At 46.4% G+C, this 18,327-nt stretch overlaps 1 protein-coding gene across 1 annotated transcript in view; it reads right to left on the reverse strand.

The window, feature by feature from the left end:
* The window catches only part of ARHGAP31 (Rho GTPase activating protein 31), a 59,104-nt gene extending 44,982 nt beyond the window's left edge, over positions 1-14,122 (reverse strand). Inside the window, 1 exon segment of the mRNA XM_009077465.1 lies at positions 14,023-14,122. Coding sequence (XP_009075713.1) covers positions 14,023-14,122 — 100 coding nt within the window.
* Between the last annotated feature and the right edge of the window lie 4,205 nt (positions 14,123-18,327).

An 18,327-nucleotide genomic window follows, 5' to 3' on the forward strand; every position in this document is an offset into this window, starting at 1 on the left:
TCTGGTTTGATTAGCAGCAAAAGATACAATAAATCTCAGAAGAGAGTCTGTTCTCATTTAGCCCCTTGTGTATCTGAAACTACCTGACTAGAGCAAGGTTAAGGAAAGTGCAGTACCAAGTGAAGCACACTGGGAAGATAAAAAGAGAAAGCAAAATGGTGAAGTGATTCCCCTCTCTGATTTAACAGGAGGAAAGAAAACAATTCGGTCCTGCTGACAGCTTATTTATTTCACAGGAATTGCAACACAGATACAAGGGAGGCTCACCCTGCCTGATCAAACCTCTGAACCTCCTAGGATGTGACTGCCACCACTAGCAGCAGCAGAATAATGAAAGATGAATAGCAAAACATGCACTGGTTGCACGTGGAGCAAGGGTTTTCCACATGCTGGATGACCCTGTTGTGCTGCAACAGGACTGACAGTCAATTCACTGCTGAGATGGTAAATGCAGAATGCCAAATAGTATAAAAAAATCCCAACTGAAATATTCAGATCCAGATAAACACATACATTGACACACACACCCCCTTTTCTCCCAGTATTCTGGGTTTGCTAAATCAGCATTTTTTGATAAGACAGTGAGTATAGATAGTGAGCTCAGGCACAGATCTAGCCTGGATTCTCAGCCCTGCATCCCACATGTAGAGAAAGTTTGTGAGCACACTCAGCACCTTTCAGGTAAAATGGCAGTACAAATGCTGCTAAGTTTAGTGAAAACCAGCAGCACTGTCCTTTAAACAAAGTTTGTCCTGGGGAATCTGACCTGGCCTCCTGCCTAATGCTCTTCAGGAAACAAGTTGCACAACTTAGTTACATCAGGAACCTCTCCTGGCCCTTTGGATGTTCAACCCCTATTTTAGAGATGGAGGTATATCTCCTCTAAACACTTCCCCATGTGGCAGTATTTAATGACATTACAAAACCAAATGCATGCACATGCCCAGATTGGAGAGGGTAAAGAAAGGACATGAGATTTAAAGAGAGCTATGTATTTGGTTTGAGGTTTATTTTTTGTTCTTTCTTTTACTGTTCTCTGCTTTATAGAACTAAACAAAGCCTCCTGTTCCAGATGATAAATCTTCATGCTGCTCCTGGCCCCAGAGAGCACAGGAGATAATAGCATTTCCAAAGGCATTTAGTTAGCTGAGCCTTGAGTGTAGAAGAGGGCAGTGAGAGGAGCTAGAGATAAATGGCTATGAACCCAACTCAGCTGCTCAGGGCATATTTCTGAAAGCAGCAGCCACAGCTGGGAATCCTGCACGGGGATGCATATTTCCCCTCCCCTTGCTCAGTCCCTGTGCTGGAGAAGGGCATGTAACACAGACACCACAAAAGAAAGAAGCCTGGCCACGATGCCCTGGTTTGGTGCACAGTGTCTTGGGGTGGGGGGAACTGTTACAACCGTCACCTGAGAAAGGTGTGCTGCTTCAAAGCATTATTTGTAGACTTTCTAGTAAGCCAAGGCACTCCACAGCTTTCAGAAGATGCAGCATGCCTTCCAGTTGAGAACAGCAATATTGAAAGGAACAGACGGGCAGAGTCTATTAATATATGGCTTCGCAGCTGGTGTCACCACTACAATTTTGAATTACTTGACAATGGTATCGCCTATGCAGCACCAGGCATGCTGGCACAAGACAGGACTCACCTTTCTTATCAGGAAAGGAGAGTTTTTTTCCCAGAAACTAACCAGACTCGTTGGTAGGGCTTAAAAGTAGATATGACGGGGAAGAGGGATAATCCAAGGCTTGTACCTGGCAGAGTGTGGGAAAGTATGGATAAGTTAGAGGGACAGGGTACTTGTGAATCACTCAGCAGGTGATTCTGAGATACCTCAGCCATACTGGAGCACACCTGCAGTCTTGCAGAGATCGGCCAGGGAGTGCTGAAATAATAACAGCCAACAGGGATACTTCAGAGAGCTACCCTAGTATCGAAAGAAGGATTAAGAGGAAATACCTCAAACAAGCAGCTGAAGATGCAACCGCAACAGAGAAAGTGCACCCCCACTGGGATACTGTCATCATCAAACACCTCTATTAGGTGCCTGTACACCAATGCATATGAGAACAAACAGGAAGAACTAGAGACCCGTGTGCAGTCAGCAATCCTTGATCTCATTGTGATTATGGAGATGTGGTGTGGTGGCTCACATGACTGGAATGTTGTCATGTTTAGAAGAGACAGACCAGGAAGGTGGTGGAGTTGCTCTCTATGTGGCACAGCACTTGGAATGTATTGAGCTCTGCCTTGGTGAGGGCGATGAGCGAGTTGAGAGCTCATGGGTTAGGATAAAACAGTGGAACAGTAAGGGTGATATTGTCGTGGGTGTGTACTACAGGCCACCAGATCAAGAGGAGGAAGTAGATGAGGCCTTCTACAGGCACCTAGAAATGGTCCTCAAGTTGCAGGCCCTGGTTCTAGTGGGGTACTTCAACTACCCTGACACCTGTTGGAAAAGCCATGCAGCAAAGCACAAACAGTCCAGGAGGTTCCTGGAAAGCACTGATGATAATTTCTTGCCACAGGTAGAGGAGGTTCACGCAAGAAATGGTGTGTTGCTTGAGCCTATATTAACCAACCTTGTTGATGATGTGAAGATTGGGGTGTAGCCTTGGGTGTAGCAGTCATGAGACGGTAGAGTTCAGTATCAAACTAAGAGGTAGCAGGACAGCAACTAAAACTACAACTGTGGAGTTCAGGAAAGCTAACTTTAACCTGTTTAGGGATCTTCTTGGACGAATCCCATGAGAGCAGGCCCTGCAGGGAAGAAGGGTCCAAGAGAGTTGGTTGTTATTTAAAGCTCACTTCCTCCCAGCTCAAGAAGGATGCATCCCAATGAGAAAGAAATTTGGCCAAGGACACATGAAACCTCTGTGGATGAACCAAGAACTCCTGTCATTACTGAAACATAACCAAGAAATGCACAGGAGGTAGAAACAGGGTCAGGCCACTTGGAGTGAATATAGAGAGGTGGCCAGAGCAGGTAGATACGAGACGAGAAAGGCCAAGGACAACCTAGAATTGAATCTGGCCAAGGCTATCAAGGATAACAAAAGGGCTTTTTTAAATACATAAATACCAAAAGGAAAACAAAGGATAATGTGGGCCATTTAGTTAATGGAGAGGGGACCCTCATAACAGAGGATGCAGCAAAGGTAAAGTCCTTGAATGCCTTCTTTGCATCAGTCTTCATGGATAAGATCAGCCTGCAGGGATCTCTGATCCAAGAGAACAGGGTAAATGAAGGTGGGAAAAAAGACTTTCTCTTGGTCAAAGAGGATTAGGCCAGAGAGCACCTAAATGAACTGGACATCCACAAGTGCATGGGCCCTAATGACATGCACCCACAAGTGCTAGAGGACATTATAGCCAGGCCACTCAATTATCTGTGAAAAGTCATGGAGATCAGGAAAGGTGCCTGAAGACTGGAAGTTGGCAAATGTCACCCCAATCTTCAAAAAGGGTGAGAAGGAGGATCCAGGGAACTACCAGCCAGTCAGTCTCACCTCAGTCCCTGAAAAGGTAATGGAACACCTCATTCTGGAGGCCATCTCTGCCCACATGGAAGACAAGAGGGTGATCAGGAGTAGTTAGCATGGGTTCACTAAATGTGAGTCGTGTTTCACCAACTTGATTGCCTTCTACAACAAAACAACTGCCTGGGTGGATGAAGGGAAAGCAGTGGACATTGTCTACCTTGACTTCAGCAAGTCTTTTGACAATTTTTTCCTACAGCATCCTCATCAGAAAACTTAAGAAGTGTGGTTTGGACAAGTAGATAGAAAAATGGATTGAGAACTGGCTGAGCGGCAGATCCCAGAGAGTTGTGATCAGTGGCACAGAGTCCAGTTGGAGACCTGTCACCAGTGGTGTCCTCCAGGCTTCCATACTTGGCCCAGTTTTGTTCAACTTATTCATCAATGACTTGAATGAGGGGACAGAGTGTCTTCTCAGAAAGTTTGCTGATGAGACAAAACTGGAAGGAATGGCTGATACCTCAGAGGGCTGTGCTGCCCTTCAGAAGGACCTTGACAGGTTGGAGAGACAGGCAGAGCAAAACCAACTGAAATTCAACATGGGCAAGTGCAGGTCCTGCACCAGGGAAGGAATAGCCCCAAGCACCAGTACAGTTGGGCATTGACCTGCTGGAGAGCAGCTCTGCAGAGAAGGACCTGGGGGTCCTGGTGGACAACAGGCTGTCCATGAGTCAACAGTCTGCCCTCGTGACTAAGAAGTCCTATGGAATCCTGGGATGCATTAAGAAGAGTATTGCCAGCAGGACAAGGGAGGTAATCCTGCCTCTCTACTCAGCCCTCATGAGGCCACACCTGGAGTATTGTGTCCAGTTCTGGGCTCCTCAGTACAAGAGGCACATGGAGCTCCTGGAGGACAGACTGGAGGACAGTGAAGATGCTTAAGGGACTGGAGCACCTCACTTATGAGGAAAGGCTGAGGGAGTTAGGCTTGTACATTCTAAAGAAGAGATGACTGAGGGGGGACCTCCTTAATGTATTCAAGTACATGAATGGGAAGTGCCAAGATGATGGAGCCAGACTCTTCTCATTTGTGGAAACCAATAAAACAAGAGGCAACAGCAAAACTGATGCACAGGAAGTTTCACCCAAATACGAGGAAGAACTTCTTTGCTGTGTGAGTCACTGAGCAGTGGAACAGATTGCCCAGAGAGATCACGGATTCTCCCTCACTGGAGGTATTCAAGAACCCTCTGGACACAATACTGAGCCATGTGCTCTAGGGTGGCCCTACTCAAGTAGGGAGGCTGGACCAGATTGGAGGTTGGACTGTGGTTCCTTCCAACCTAACTGATTCTGTGATTCTGTGATATCAGTGTATTATATAAAGTATACATTAATTCATTTGAGCTGGCCAGCAGCAAAATTGTGGAAACCATTAAACAGGAGCCCTTTATGAAAGACAATTCATTTTCAGCATTAACCAGGGCAGAAAGGATCCTTTACACTTTACCAATTGCATGTTAGTTATTAACTGAAATTGCCAGGCTAGGCTGGGGTACCAAGGTATAGAAACTGTACAGATTTGCAAGAACATCAGAAGAAATAGGAGGACAGTTGCCAGCAGGCTGTGGGAGGTGATCCTTCTCTGCTCATTACTGGTGAGTCCACACCTGGAATCCTGTGTCCAGCTCTGGGTCCCCCAGTACAAGAACTCCATGGAATAAACCCAGCTCAGGGCCACAGACTGGAGCACCTCTTATGAGGATAGGCTGTGATTGTTCAGCTTGGATAAGAGAAAGATCAGGAGGGATCTGTCATTGTAAATGAATACCTGATGGGATGGAATTAAGAAAAGGGAGCCAGTCTCTTCTCAGTGGTGCCTACTGACAGGACAAGATGCACAAATTAAAAACTGTGAGATTCCATCTGAACACAATATCTTTTTACTGTGATGATAGTCAGAGGCTGGATCAGTTTGCTCACAGAAGTTGTGGAGTCTTCATCTGTGGATGTTTCCCAGCTGGATACAGTCATGGGCAACTGGCTCAAGCTGACCCTGCTAGAGCAGAGGGTTTGGTCTAAATAATCTCAAGAAGTCCCTGCTCATCTCAGTAATTCTGTGGTTCTGTAATATTTTCTACTGCTGTTAAAGTAATTCTTCCTTTATGGACACTGACTCACTTAAGTGGAAGCAGCCACTCAGCCAACCCAGTGCTTGGAACTGGGTCTGTCACACAGAGCATCAGCTGCTGACACCAGGATGGAGGAAGGCTGATTTGAGCCTAGGCCAGGCTGCTGCTCCCAAATGGGAATGCAACAAGTGAGGTAAAGAAACTGAAGGCTAATGCAAAAAGAGTGAGTTTTGCTCTGCTCCTTTTGGTGCACTGTTAAAATCAAAAGGGCCTCTACTGGGGTGAAAGTGAGGAATCTAATCCAGCTGCAGGGTTGTGTTCAAGGCAGGAGGGTGAAACAGGAGAGGACTGGGACTTCCCTGTCCACTTACGTGGTACGTGTCAAAAAACTTGTAGCATTAGGGACTGAACTCCTTGCTCTCACACACAAGGATAGCATTGGTCTGTCACTTGAGCAAGAGTGAAGTTTAGTATTTGGTGTCTATAACTTCATTATATGCAGAGGCCCCAACATCTGTCCCATCTGTTACCATGGACAACAAGCCCATGGTAAGTACTTTCTTATCTGCAATCACATGGGTGCAGATCAGAGAGTCTGTTTGTGGTTTCAGATAAATATAAAAAACAGAGGTCTACATTATTGAATTAAGTATGAAAGTTAATAACGCAGTCACCACAGTTGCACAACGTTATTCCATTTAACACTAAATTCAATTTATGTCACACTGTTCTCTGTCTGTGTCCATTGTAAACATGCTGCAGATTTTTTTTTATTGTTGGTTTTTTGTTGTTGTTGTTGACAATGCAAAACACATTAACTGACTTTATCAGCAGAGAAGCTGAAGGCTCTGGCATATGAACAAAGGACAGCTGGGCCTTGGGGCTCTGGGAATGCATGGAAAGGAGCCACTAGTAGGAAGCTAGCAACACTAGTTGCCTTTAAAACAACCAGCAGTGCAGCCATTTAGCAGCCTCTGCATTGTAATAAGGTATCTGTAGGTCTCCATGTCAAAGCTCTAAGTGTGTCTGGCGCCTTGCTGGTGATTTGGGACTGGAGGCAGATACTGGTAGCTGTCCATCCTTTAATCACCTTCCAGATGAGAGATCCACTCCAAGTCATGGTGTGGGCAGTCAATATGACAGCCACCCCAACCCAGGCCCTTCAGAGCAGGGCTGAGTATACCATTACTGACAGGCTATTTTCATTTTCCCTTATTACCATTAAAGGAGAAACACTGGAATATAAATCTTTGGCACAACATGGGCTGCCAGAAAATGTTGCTGCTGTAGAACTGCATCATATACGTAAAGCCCAAGTTACAGATGCAAGTTTTCTAGTATTTTGTTTGTGTCACGAGCTCTCCAAATTAGAACCAGGCCTACACCAAAGTGTTACATACAATCACCCCAGAATACTGGGCATCTCCCAGACAACTTGTTCACAACATCTAAATCAGCCCGTGTTGTACATCCACCCTGTGCAGTGTCAGTATTTCATCCACTGCAGCTATTTCCCTGAACCTTTGAGAAGTGCAGTACCACAAGAGTGAAGTCCCTACTCCTTGGTTTCCAAGTTCAGATGAAATCAGCTGTTCCCCACAAAGAGAAAACATTTGCTAAATCAAAATACATTTTCTAATCTAGAATCTGTAGGCAAGACATGCGGTTCATGCTGTTCACAGGGAGTGGAGGAGAAGGCAGGATCAAAGTGGGGCTCAGTGCATGCAAACGACACTTCTGCCTCCTGCAGTGCTCAGTAGGGGAAATGTAAAGCAGGAGGCAACATGGAAGAGCTCCCTGCTAATCACACAGTGCTAGCAATTGAAAGTCAATACAGAACAAGGAGCTGAGCTTGCAACATGAATGTTAAACAGCAGCAACAGTGTGCCACAGAGACACAAAAATCCAGCTCCCAGGAACCAGAAACAGATTGAGGAAGTAACACAAACATCATCCAAAACAAGGAGGAACAGTGGAGTAACAGAAGCAAACAGATGGCTTCTGCTCCCGTTGTTCCCAGTGTCTTTTTGCTCTCTCTGGTTGCCATAGAGGCTTGGTATCTGGGACTCATAATATGATGTTCTGCTTGTGAGAGCGGGTGGAGAAAAAGCAACATTTACATTATTAATACTGTCCCCTATGCTACCCATTTTGGCAGCAGAGTTTCTCACTCCCCTGTCCACTGGACATGCCTTGGCAGATTCTGAAAGGCCAAGGAGTTGTCTTCCCCCCAAGCCCATCCCAGCTGCTCCTCCTGCCAATGCATGTACTCAGCTCTCAGCGCCCCTCTGCCACACAATAACACAATCCCCCTTCTTTTGCCCCAAAACTTCAGAGCTCAACTGTCCCTTTTGTTCCTGTCTCAAAGATGAGGGGATGCAGCCTTAAATATCCACACAGCCTGCATTACTACAGCCAGGAATAGCCCGCACAGAGTGCAGGTCATGGAGCTTCTCAGCATATCAGCAGTGTGAAAATGTAGAGCAGACCATAGCAGCACATCACACATACACAAAAAAAAGAGGACTAACGCATTTCGAATCCAGTCCAAGAGGCCATTCTTGCCCAAGAGGACTAACGCATTTCAAATCCAGTCCAAGAGGCCATTCTTGCCCCGTTCTCCTCCCAGCCCCTGCCACTTCCTTCCTTGAAGGGAGACAAGTGTTTGTATAATCTCAGAGTAAGGTAGATCAGGGAAGAGATCTAGATGGAAAGCAATTTGGCTACAGAAAAAGAAAAAGCTTTCTTTTCAACTTGATCGGTTCTTGAGACAGAAATCCCCAGTGCCACACTTTCTAATTTTGAGAGTGGGATGAATGCAGCTCTTCATTCTTCTGCAGCAGATTAAATGAGCATGTGGCATTTTCATTTTTCCAAGGGGATTTTTAAAGAGTAGAAGAAAAAGGCCTCATCATTTTTTCTCCATTTTGCCATTAATGATCCTTCAGCAGTTTTCCCAGGACTTTCTGCATGCATTGCTAGCCGAAAGCACCTACCCAAATGTATGGGCATGCATTCACTTTGAAACATCACCACAAGATAGGCAGCTTAAAAAAATGTGCTAAGTGAACACAAATGCACCTTTGCATGGTACACACTTACTTGTGCTGTGGACTTGCATGTACCCTCATGCTCATATCTGCATGTTCTTATCCCACAAACACATTCAGATGCAAGTGCAAGTGTGAGGAAGGAAAGCCACACGACCTAGAAAAGCTGCTTCAGATCTGGGCAGCAGGTTTAAAGATTGTCTTTGAAGGAAGTCTGTTCTTGAAGAAAACTGTTTTTTACATGAGTGGTGGGTCTTCTCATCCACTCAAGTATGGACAAGGGAGCTTCACTATCAAACATGTGACATCAAAACCAGGCAGAAGATAGTATGCTTATGGGGCTGTACCAAAACAGATTATCCAAGGCCACCTTTCCTTTGTACACAGCATGTTACTGCTGAATTATTGTTACCATTTTCCCTGAGAAATACTTGCCTATCCTACATCAAAGTTTTTATCCACTGCAGCTCTTAAAAGTGTTTTAGATCCTGCTTGTGGAGCCAGTGCTAGCCAGAGCTACCACATTTTTGAGACCACTAATGCTAAATGAAAACTTTCCAGGCATTTTCATTCAAATGTAGTTGTCACGAGGCAGAAGCAGCCATTGCACAGCCACACAGCATAGAAGAGTATCATATGGGCAAGCCATATTGTTGTCTCCTTGCCCACACTACAATCCAGAGATTGTAAGGGTTTCCTCACATGCCTCCCTGTGCTACACTTGCAGACAACTACTCTCTTTCCCACCCCAGCCTCAGGGAGTGCTGCTGGCTGGCCTTGATCTCTGCCATGGCAAGAGGAGCCTCAGGTGGGGAACACAAGGGAGTTGATGGTTTCAAAGCTTGTCAAATGAAGTAGCCCTTTTTCTACAGTAAATAACAATAAGCAGCATTAGATGGAGATGGAGTGCTTTGGGTGCTAGAGGCTCAGGATGAGAGCCTTTGAGGGAGCTGTGGGGAGTGTGGGAGGGGGTTGAGGGGAAAAGCTGAGCTCATTGCATCCCAACCAGACAACATCAGGCAGGAAACAGATGTGGAAGAAACCACAGAGGGGTACAGCAACAGCAGAATTAACTCTCCAGCAAATAGGGGAAGCTCAGACACACAGAGCTGACCTGCACCCTGAGAACAAGGCAGAGAATCTGAGATTTGGCTTTTCGTAGTCCTGGTAGCACCTCCTAGCCAAAGAACTAGACACCATCATACTAAAAAATGAAGGAAACAATTTTTCCAAATCCTACCTGGCTCTAAGCAAATGAAGCCAGGTAGGCCTGGATCAGCAGCAGTTCCTATGCAAAAGACTGGCTTATCTTTTACCAGCACAATCCAATTTTTGTAGATGCTGTGTGTATTTCCATTTTTAAAAGTGGAAGTTGTCCATGGTTACATACCTGAAATCCCAGTCTGAATCTCCTGCAGTTAGAAGCACTGGGAATATTAAACACAATTTTGACTTAGTCCCTCTCACTATAACAGCTTTGACTTTTTCAGCCTCCTCTTACAACACTTCTGTGATATAACCAGAAGCAAAACTGCTCTTTGTGACTGTTTTCTTAAGCAGTTCAGACTGTCCTGCCCCAGCTAAAGATGGTGCACAACTTTGCACTTCGCCTTTTTTGCTGGGCCATCTGTCACTAGAAAATTATACTGTTGTTATTACGGGAACTGAGGGCCTGATGTGTAGCTCCCAGTGCCATCAGAGGCACTATGCAGTTTTCTCCTCTGGAAACCAAGCTGGCTAGCAAGAGGCCTAAACACGATTCTAATGTTAATCCTTCAAGGCTATCTATTACCTGTTAGCCCCATTGCACTTGTACACTTCAGTGAAGTTTGATGCAGGAAAATGTTTTAGTAGAGGGCTTTAGCACTAACTTCCTCCTGCATGGATGCCTATCCACATCCAAAGCTTAGGCATGGACACTGAGAAGTTCTGTGAAGCCCTGATATTCCAAAAGATCACTCGCCTCCGTGTATGGATTCAGTGCTCACAGTGACAGAAAAGGGACTATGTGAAATCAGACAACTTTTATTCATTGGTATTGCCAGCCATCATTCTTCTATGTCTTAAGTGAGCTTGTCCTCAAGCACACTGGTATTTAAGTCACTGTTTGATAATTTTTGTGGGGAGGAAGAAAAGCTAATTTTCTTCCAAGTTTCTAGTCCTCTTACCAGGAGAAAGACTTGAAAACATAACTCTGATACACAGTGAAGTTTCAGAAAACAGCAGACAAAGAATCCAGCACTGATTGTTATTTTATGTCGTGGGTTTTGTGGCCTGAGTCATGATTTTAAATGCTTGGGCACACTGATAGCAGTCTGCCCCTGTAAGGAGCATGACCAGTGTCTGTGTAGAGACTGCCAGCAGGAAAAGGCCAAGTAGGGTCAAATGTGGTAGTGACAGGAACTGACTTGAAACACAGTAAATTCAACACATCTGAGCTTCTAACAATCCACCAAACAGCAACATCTGTCCATCACCGCTGACCTGTGTCAGATCTGAAGAATCAACTGAGGGCTAAAGGCTTTGTTTCTATCACATTTTTGTCTCCTGAGCTACTCCACTGTATCTGCAAAAGTCTTTCCACTTGGCTGTTTTTAAATACTTCATAGTTCTGATGCAGCTTTTATTGTATTACCATAAAGTTCTTCCTAACAGAGGCTTAGGCACATGTGTCTGGTAAGGGAGGTGTGGGATCTTCTTTGGAGCTGACCACAGCAAGTTATTAAACAGTTAAATGAGAGGAGAGGAAATGCTGATACCTTAAGCAGAATATAATTCTCTCCACTGGAATTTGGCAACAACACAGGAACTAAGGTCCTTGCAGAAAACACAAGCTGCTCTTCAACAACCACAAGCATGTAGAGTCTCAAGTTGAGCCTCTCCTCCACAAAGCATCACACAAGTAGTACAGCACCCCCTAACTGTAATGGCTGTGTACTAATCCAGACAGAAAAAGCCAAACTGAATTGTCTACACTAGCCTTGGCTATCCCCTGTGCTCCCTTTGCCAGCACCAGCACCAGCAAAGCAGATCTCCACATCTCTGCCTGTGCAGGACCAGTAAGACAAAAAAGCACTGCAGGACGGCATAAAACATACCTAAACACACAAGCACAGCCAATATGACTCATGTCCTGCCTGTCCTATATCCTCTTCTTTTCCAGTTAACCCTTCTGCGTGCATTTTAAAATGTGCTTTCAGAAAGATTCACCACAAAATGTTTTCTGGGCAGTAGCCAAAGTGGTCTCCCACTCCTCATCACTTCCAGATACCATGAACAGTTTTACAACTTCATTGCTTCCTAGCAGGGAACAACCAGAGCCTGCATCCCACCAGTTAAACACATAGTACCATTTAAAGCAGAGAAAAAGTCTTTATGTCTCTACCAAAGCCCCTACTTGCAGCAGCACGGACTTACCACTTCTACCCTAAGTGCTCTTCTAATTTGGCAGTTACAGATAGCAAGTTTGTGACATCCCAGTGACACCTGAACCTTCATTTTTTTCCCAAGACATGTTTGACTTATTCAGTCACATTCCTATTGGTCCTGAGAGCTCTACTAGCAATGAAATGAATATCTCTAATACTTCATTTCTTCTCCCCCTGTCCGGATGAATAGAACTGTACCAATCTGACTTACACCCTTCCCAATAAACCCATAACAATTGAGTCTTTCATTTCTGGATCCCACAGCACTGTGCAATGGGATGTGCTGTTCAACAAATAGCAGTACTGCATAAAGGGAAAGAAACTTCATATTCTCCCCCAATGCTCTTCAGCATGGAGGGATAAGTAGGTTAGAACTGTGAACCATCCCACGAATGAGACTTCAGACAATGTCCTTCTTTATTTTGCTCAAAAAACTATTAAAAAAAACCACTATGGGATTTCAGACAATGAATTTTGCTCTTCTGGCCTAATTTCAACAGTAGTAACTATGTTTCTCCCTTTAAAATTCCCCTTGCTGCTTCAAGCGAATATACTGCCTGTGCCTGCCTTCCCTGCGCTGTTTTCCAGTGCTCCTGTGAACAGCTGTAAATAGTTCCTCCACCAGAGCAGTTCATGTTAGCACTGAATGGAATTTATTTATCTGCACCTCACACTGGCAAGGGACATCAGTTCATTAAGTCTGTTATTTTTGCTATTTCTATTCAATTACTATTATGGGCTATATATCTTAAAAGATACAGTACCTGTTATGGACAACCCACAGTGAAATAGAATGACTGGTTTTCCCCCATACCTAAGTAAATGCACATATATAACATTTTGTCTTAGTGATATATTTACTGCCCTCTTCACCATGCAATGGAAAGGACTGCTGTTATGTAGTCCATCCCTCTGCCAGTGCACTTCCACACTGTACTTCATCAGCCATTCTCATCAGCAAATGAAAGACCTGATTGTACAGCCCTCCAAGTACAAAGCTGACATTGCTGCTAGAAGCCTTTTTCACTCAGAGTAACCTGACATTGGCAAAAGTTAGCTAATTCAAACTGCAACATAATGCTAACATCAGGGTGGAAACAGGCATGTATTTATTTTTCCCTCTTGCTAAACTGCAGGTCTTTCTGCATACCCAATTCACAACTTCTCATCATCCACCCTACTTTAAGAAAAATCATTCTCCTCCTTTCCTTATCAAGGACTGACCGTTTCAAACTCAGGACCCTCTGATTTTCTTGGAGTTACCTCCTGTCTGAGCTACTGTGTTCTCATCCGATACCTAGGGGCATGGAGGTCAGTGGGAGGAGGAGAGAAAGATAACAGGCAAGGGCAGTGAACGTGTGAGCTCAGCTGCCCCCTACACCGCACACCCAGTCCTACTTCACCCCACACCCCAATCTCCATCCTGTCTCCATCCAGCAGTTAAAGGACATTTGAGAACCATACTGCAGTCCAGTTCCTCCCTATAGTCCTGTAAAACTCTAGTCTCATGGACTTCAGGAGGATTTTGAAGTCCTGGAGGAGGGAACACTAAGCACAGTTCAGATTCCTGAACCTGACTCCCTAAAAGCCTGTTACTCCTTTTCACAGCCTGGCATATGGGAGAGGGCACCACAACGTGTTTGGCTGCCTCTGGACACATTTAGGCAGCCCAAGAGCCCTAGCCCAGTCCTTTCCCCACACACAGCTTTACTCATGCAAGGGTCATGCAGACGCGTCACCAAAGCAATCTTCCAGATCGTTCATTCATCGTGAGTAACGGGGTAGTGACTCCACTTCCCGGGGATAAATCAGCTCCAGGTTGTTTAACCCTCAGCCTTGGGAAAGGTCCCATTCACAGTCCTACCAGTAAAAAGAGGGAGATACACACTCTATTTCTTCACAACCAGAGTAAGAATAAAGAAGCATTTACCATCCTGCCCAGAGCTCTCGAGATACTCCGTCAGGTCACAGCCGAACGCGCTCGCAGCTCCCTTCCTCTTGAGTTTCTGTTTGGCTCCCTTGTTCTTCATGAGGTTAGTCCCAAAAGAGGTTCACCCCCCTCCTGCCTTGCCCCCCTCCCCCCGGCCTCGCGCTGGGCGACAAAATTCTTGCTCTTCTCCTCAGACCACCGCCCGTGTCCCACTCCTGCAGAGCAACATCGGGGGTCCTGTACAGCGTCCAGCCAGAGAAGTAAACATTAATCCCCACCAGATGTTGGGCTGCTCCCGTGGCAGAGGAAGGTCAGGGCGAGAAGAGGCTCCACAGCCAGCAGCAGCAGCGATCATAGCCTGAGCCCGGAAGGGTTCTCATCAGAGGGAAGTGGGTGGTGGATGGATGCCCACATCGGAGTTGGCAAGCTGGGGGCAAGCGATGGTGGGGGGACGTCTTTCTCTCAGTGCAGTCCCAGGACCATCCACAGCCACCTTCTGGGTTTTGTCAGTCACGCTGTCACCACTTCCAGCAGAAAGCGTCCCAGTCTGGTCGTCCTCCTCTTGCCTTTCAGAGGAGACTGCAAGTTCAAACGGACTAATGAAAAGGGACTGGGGAAGAGTCTGCACAAGGCTCCTCTTTGGCTCCCCCCCTTCCCCTCCTCCTGCCTTTGGACAGTTAGAGGAATGAGAAACCAGCTTCCTGTCCTAACTCCCGCTCACTCGCTCTCTCCTTTCCCCCGTTTTACAAATCCTAGGATTATCCAGCTCAAAAAAAATGCTGAAAGGAAGTTAGCTGAGGAGGGGGGCGGAGGACGGTTTTTGGCAGTAAAGTGCATGTGTGTGTGTGTGTGTTTGTACATGAGAGACTGAGGGAAGGCAGAGAGACGACTTGGGGGACAGGGATGGGGATAAGGGGAGGAAGAGGGAAAATCTGTCCTGACAGTCGACAGATAACGGACTGCCTGAGAGGAAATCACTGTGAGCTGAGACACAGAGCACACTGCATGGCCAAAGCTCAGCTCTGCAAAGGCCTGGGAGGGTCCAGCAAGGAGGAGAGAGACCAGGAGCCTGTCCAGTAAATCTCTGCCTCTGTTCACCGAGTTCTTCATCGCAAGGCACCTTCCTGCCCTCAAACTCTCACTTCAGGATTTGCCTTCCTCTAATGAGATGCAGGCTAGAGCTACTAAAGTGCAAGAGGGGGGCAGAAAGTTGGGAAATCAAGGAGAAGGGGGAGGAGGGAAACCTTCAGCTCCCTCCTCCCCAGCAAGCAGAAACAGATGCTGTCCGGGCATCTAAGTTCACATACTTTTGAGTCAGCTCCCAAAAAAGGCTCCCCTTGACCAACAAAGGGGTTTAGATAAGGGGCTGAAATGACTCAGTAGCAGCAAGGAGGGAAATGAAATGGGTCTGTATTCAGGCCCTGAGTCTGGTCCATATAATCACCCCTCTCCCCTCCTCAAAACACTTTCCCAGTCAAATTTTCAGTACACACATATCTCTGCTCGTAAGAGCAGTCACTTGTACTTACTCCACATTTTTTATCCCAGAAATTCAGACTTCTTTACAGGGCTGGGTATGCTGCTGGGCTGCACGCTTCACCTAAGGAGGCAAAATTAACTCTGCTAAGGCTTCACTGCCCATTCTTGCTCTGTGCCAAATGTAGCTGTACAGGTCTAGATGGAAAAATAAACAAACATATGAAAACCAGGAAATTGCAGCTTTTCACTAAAAAATCAGACCAAAGACAAGGAGAGTAGTTTTGGTTTGGAGGAAATCTGGCCAGGAAATGGGGCAAAAGCCTTCCTTAACCCACCTCCCTCTCCAACCCTGGGCTATGCAGCCTCACACAGCAGAGAAATCCCATCTCCTCCCTCAGACCTCAGCAAACTCACCAGCTCACCCCTTTATTTTGAGATTTGCTTTTTCAGAGAAATCAAGCCTCTGTCTGTGATCTGACCACTGCCAAAATCAATTCAGGTTCTGTCTGTTGGTAATGATGACTTTTTTTCCTCAGAAGTGTTGGATGTTATCACTTCACACACAAGAAAAAAAAACACTGAGAGCCCTAGTGAAGGACTCTGAACAATTATAACTCCTATTGTGCAGTTTATCACTGCAATTATCATCATTAGCCCCATTTTACAGCTTGCTGGCTGTCAGGTTGAGGGGAAAATGATTTGCAGAAGGTGTCAGAGATGTCTGGCCTGTCGGTTCTCTGCCTTCCACTTCCACTGTCAGGCTAAGGAGAAAAACTGAGCTCACAACACCAGACCAGTGGTTGTTCTCAGGAACCCCTCAGTCCTCAAGAAACACTTAAAACTTCCTTGAATTTATTCGGGGCTTCTCACAGCACCTTGATGTCCAGTCAGCACATGGGATCCCTCCCTGTACCGGCATGATGCCAAAGCTATCGCGTGCCACAGAGCATCCTGCCTGCCTGCCAAGGGGCAGACTTCAAACAAGTTGGACAGACAGCAGGACGCTCAGACCTGGATGTCTCACCAGACCATCCTTCCACTGCTTGGGTGACTGGCTGCCTTCTGTAGGAAGATAAAGCCCTCTCCTTGTCCCCTCAGGGCACATGCCAATCCTCTCCCATCACTAAGTCCCAGCACCAGACCAGTGGTGGGAGAACAGGTTCACTTTGGCGAGTAACCATACCATCTTCTTTGAAATCCTGAACTCCCTTCTGCAGACCCCTTCCTCCATGAACCAAACAGGATGTTTAACTTCACTGTACTGGTCTCCTGCATTGCTCTGCATCAGATGGAGGTCACATCACTAACAGGGTCTGTATCCACAGCCTTCTGCCTGGTGACCTGCTGTACCACACTCCCGCCCCACGTCCATTGCCCTCCTTCATTTTAGACACAGTTTCTCCACTCCTCCCTTGCAAGTTTATCCAAACAGGATGTCTTCAAAAGAGCATGGCTTCCTTTAAAAAAAATTCAATAAATAAAATCAATCACTACATGTATAGAGCTTCCTCATGTCACCAGTGAGGCAGATATGGCCCAGAGGCAGTGGGGAGAACCCTATGCAGCATTGGCCCCATCCCCTCCCTTGCATGGCCCTGCTGCAAGGCCCACGGGCCCAGGGCACTCAGCAGCACTGTTGGGTCAGCCTGTCACCCTCATCCCTTGGTTTTGCTTACAGGCATTTTCAGCTGGAAGCATGATTTCTTGAAGTCAGCCCTGTGGCAGTTGCCTGCAGCTGAAGAGGGAGGTGCTGTCTTTGGAAGCCGTGGTGGTGGGTCTCACTGGCTGATGAACACTGCAGAAATCGAGTGCTGCTGTCTGATTTTGGTTATCTGGGACTGTGTTCTGCTGCCCTGACCCCAGCAGGACTCTGGACCCTGACTGTACAGAGCCAGGCTGCAGGACTCATCAGCAGGTATTGCCACTGGGATGCTGGTGTGGGGTGTGGAGAGAGACTGCCACTCCCATGACAAGAAAAACAGTGTTTGAAGCACAAGTACGGTGAAGAGGAGCTAGAAACAAACCAGAATATTCTCACTTTATTCACAGAGGCTCTTTAGGTACTGTAGATTTGCTGCCTTGCTGCCTTCTGCTGCTGCCCAGCTCCTTGTTCCTATGGAGGGAAGAGAGCTGGAAAAGGGCAGAGCATGGCAAGTGGGGTGAAAGGGGCGTGTGCTGCAGCGAGTGAAAGAAGACATAAGGAGCTCCAGGAGAGCTCTTGCCAGGCAGGCTGGGTTATGGGGGTGGCTTTCCCTGTGCCAGGATGAGGTTCAGCAAGAGGACAGAGGGGAAATCACTGCAGGATTGCCCAGAGAGCCCATGTCGAGGAGGAGGAGGAGGAGGAGAAGGTCAGGCAAGGTGAGCAGGAACCAAACAAGGGAGGCTTTACAAACAAAGAGCTTCATATCAGAGTCTGAAATCAGTGCTGAGCCAAGGGATTTTTCTGAGGGAAAGGGGCGATGTTCTCCAGAGAGAAAAAAATACAAAGTCTGCATTTGCGCAACCCAGGAGGCAGGGCAGGTCTCTGCACTAGTTTGAGTGAGCAGGGCTAAGGAGTAAGCCAGTGTCCCTCCTGGAAAAGCTTTCACAGACGAGATCTGGCAAAGCTGAAGAGGAAAAGAACTCGGGCGAGAAATGCAAAAAGCAAAACGGAGTTCAAAGCTGAATGCTGGAAAAGAAAGGGGAATTTCTCTCCCTCCTAAAAAAAAATAGAAAAAGAAAAGTGAGTCTGCAGAATAATAGCAACACCAAGCCAAGCCAGAGCTCTCACAGAAGCCTTCTCTCTGTAGAGATTCCTTCCTCGTCCCCACTGCCATATGCACAGCG

This window comes from Acanthisitta chloris, unplaced genomic scaffold (assembly GCF_000695815.1).
Source record: "Acanthisitta chloris isolate BGI_N310 unplaced genomic scaffold, ASM69581v1 scaffold12056, whole genome shotgun sequence".
NCBI classification, from domain to species: Eukaryota; Metazoa; Chordata; class Aves; order Passeriformes; family Acanthisittidae; genus Acanthisitta; species Acanthisitta chloris.